The 2,023-nt window shown below is 40.6% G+C and overlaps 1 protein-coding gene across 1 annotated transcript in view; it reads right to left on the bottom strand.

Annotated features, from left to right (window-relative positions):
* Positions 1-2,023, bottom strand: part of LOC101855633 (tolloid-like protein 1) — a gene marked incomplete in the record, with an annotated part of 127,460 nt that overhangs the window by 25,233 nt on the left and 100,204 nt on the right. Inside the window, 2 exon segments of the mRNA XM_013080728.2 lie at positions 72-185; positions 1,819-2,023. Of these exon segments, the coding sequence (XP_012936182.1) occupies positions 72-185; positions 1,819-2,023 (319 nt within the window).

Below are 2,023 nucleotides of genomic sequence, written 5' to 3'. Positions count from 1 at the left end.
AGAGGGGGTGAGGATTATAATAATCTACTGCACTGTCTGAACGCAACAAAATGTATTATGACCATATTTACCTTCGTAGGCTGCGTTGAAACCTTTGCCGCCGCCATTTCTTGTCCTGTACTCTATCCACATCCGGGTGCCTGATGACGTCAGTGTGTCCGGGATCAACTCACCGCAAAAACGTCCTGGAAAAGGAGTGAACCCAGTAACATCTATCTATCTATCTATCTATCTATCTATCTATCTATCTATCTGTCTGTCTGTCTGTCTGTCTGTCTGTCTGTCTGTCTGTCTGTCTGTCTGTCTATCTATCTAACCTATCTACTTCTCCAGTCACTCACTCACCCATTCCCACTTTCAGTCACTCACAAAAAGCTACTGCGCCTGACAACCGAACACTGCATAGATACTGCCACATAAACAAGAAAAATGCTGAACGTACACGATCTCACATTAACAAGTAACACACTAAATATAATTTCACATGACAAATAACATTCATGTACTATTCATAATGCGGCAAACAAATAGCATGTTATTCACAATGCCACATATACAAATAATACATGCAGTCAAAATTGTCTAAGAAAGCAATCTAATGATCAGTTGTCTGGGAGAAAAAAACGGCCGAGTTGGACATGTGGACGTCTTACACAGTATCATTTTAATTCTAAAACAAATAAACGCAAAAGGAGAAATGAAAAGTGTCGTTTGTACATGATGTGGTCTTATCCATTCAATGGCTATTTTCGTTTCTGCAGACGGTCAATTTAGCTTGAGATGGTCTTACGGTTGTCTTCATGAAACTTTTTTCAAGGGTAACTTTTCCTATTTTGAAGTGCAATATTTGTCGCAGAGATTGCATGCCAGTGAGGTGGATCGAAGCTCTGTATTTTCACTGTTTTTCTTTCGTCTTTGGCGCTTCCCAGCCTGGTTGTTTCTGAGGCTGCTCTCTAGCATAATAGTTCTTTCCTTTTTTATTATTTTCCTTCATGTTTTCCTGTCCTCAACTATTTCTTCCCAGATGCTGACATCTACTCTGAACATTAAGCTATTTTTGCAGGTGTCTTATACATTATGTGACGGTGAAATCAGGTTAAAATCGATTGTACTCTAATACAACACCAAGCTTTAACACTCAATTGACCCAGAAGAGGCGCCTTTCCTTAAATGACACTAGATCTATATTATACTGTAACACTAAACTGTCCCAGTTAAATAACACTAGACCTATATACTGTAACACTCAACTGACCCAGAAAAGGCGCCTTTACTTAAACAACATTAGACCTATATACTGTAAAGGCAACTTTACTTAAATAACACTAGACCTCTATACTTTCATAGTCAACTGACCCAGTAGAGGCTACTTTACTTAACCCTATCCGTACGTCCTGGGATCATTTTGTACCACCAAGGTTGTATTCCTCACGACATTTTAGAATACTTCTAGTACAAAGATCTCTTTGAAACTTTCAGTATTTCTCAAAAAAATAATTTTGACAGACTGCTATGCAAAGCGTACACATCGGATTAACGAGTAAATTTCCTTTTTTGAAAGTGGCGGCACAGAGTTGCTTACGTTGTATGGATATGATAATGAAACACGCTGTACGGAGAGGATTAAATAACACTAGACCTAAATACAAACGAACACTAGAGCTCTTCATTGTAACACTCAACTGACCTAGGAGATTTGACTATATGACCAATATACTGTAACACTCCACTGACCCAGAAGAGGCGATATTACTTCCATTACACTAGACCTATAATACATACACTATAATAATAATAATATTGTAACACTCAACTGACCCAGCAGAGGCGACTTGATGTAGTAGCCGTCCCTGACCTCCAGGTAGTCCGTCTCACAGTTGTAGGACTGAGGGATGTCCAGCCGTGTGACGTTCAGCACGATCTTCTCGCCGTGAGTAGCGGAGATTCTCCACCGGCAGATCTCTGGCCGCCCGGGCGTGGGTGAATGGAGGAACTCGGAGCTCGAGTCTTGGAGGGTGCGCCC

The sequence above is a fragment of the Aplysia californica genome, unplaced genomic scaffold, assembly GCF_000002075.1.
Source record: "Aplysia californica isolate F4 #8 unplaced genomic scaffold, AplCal3.0 scaffold00097, whole genome shotgun sequence".
Lineage (NCBI taxonomy): Eukaryota > Metazoa > Mollusca > Gastropoda > Aplysiida > Aplysiidae > Aplysia > Aplysia californica.
This window is presented reverse-complemented; position numbering and strand designations above follow the sequence as displayed.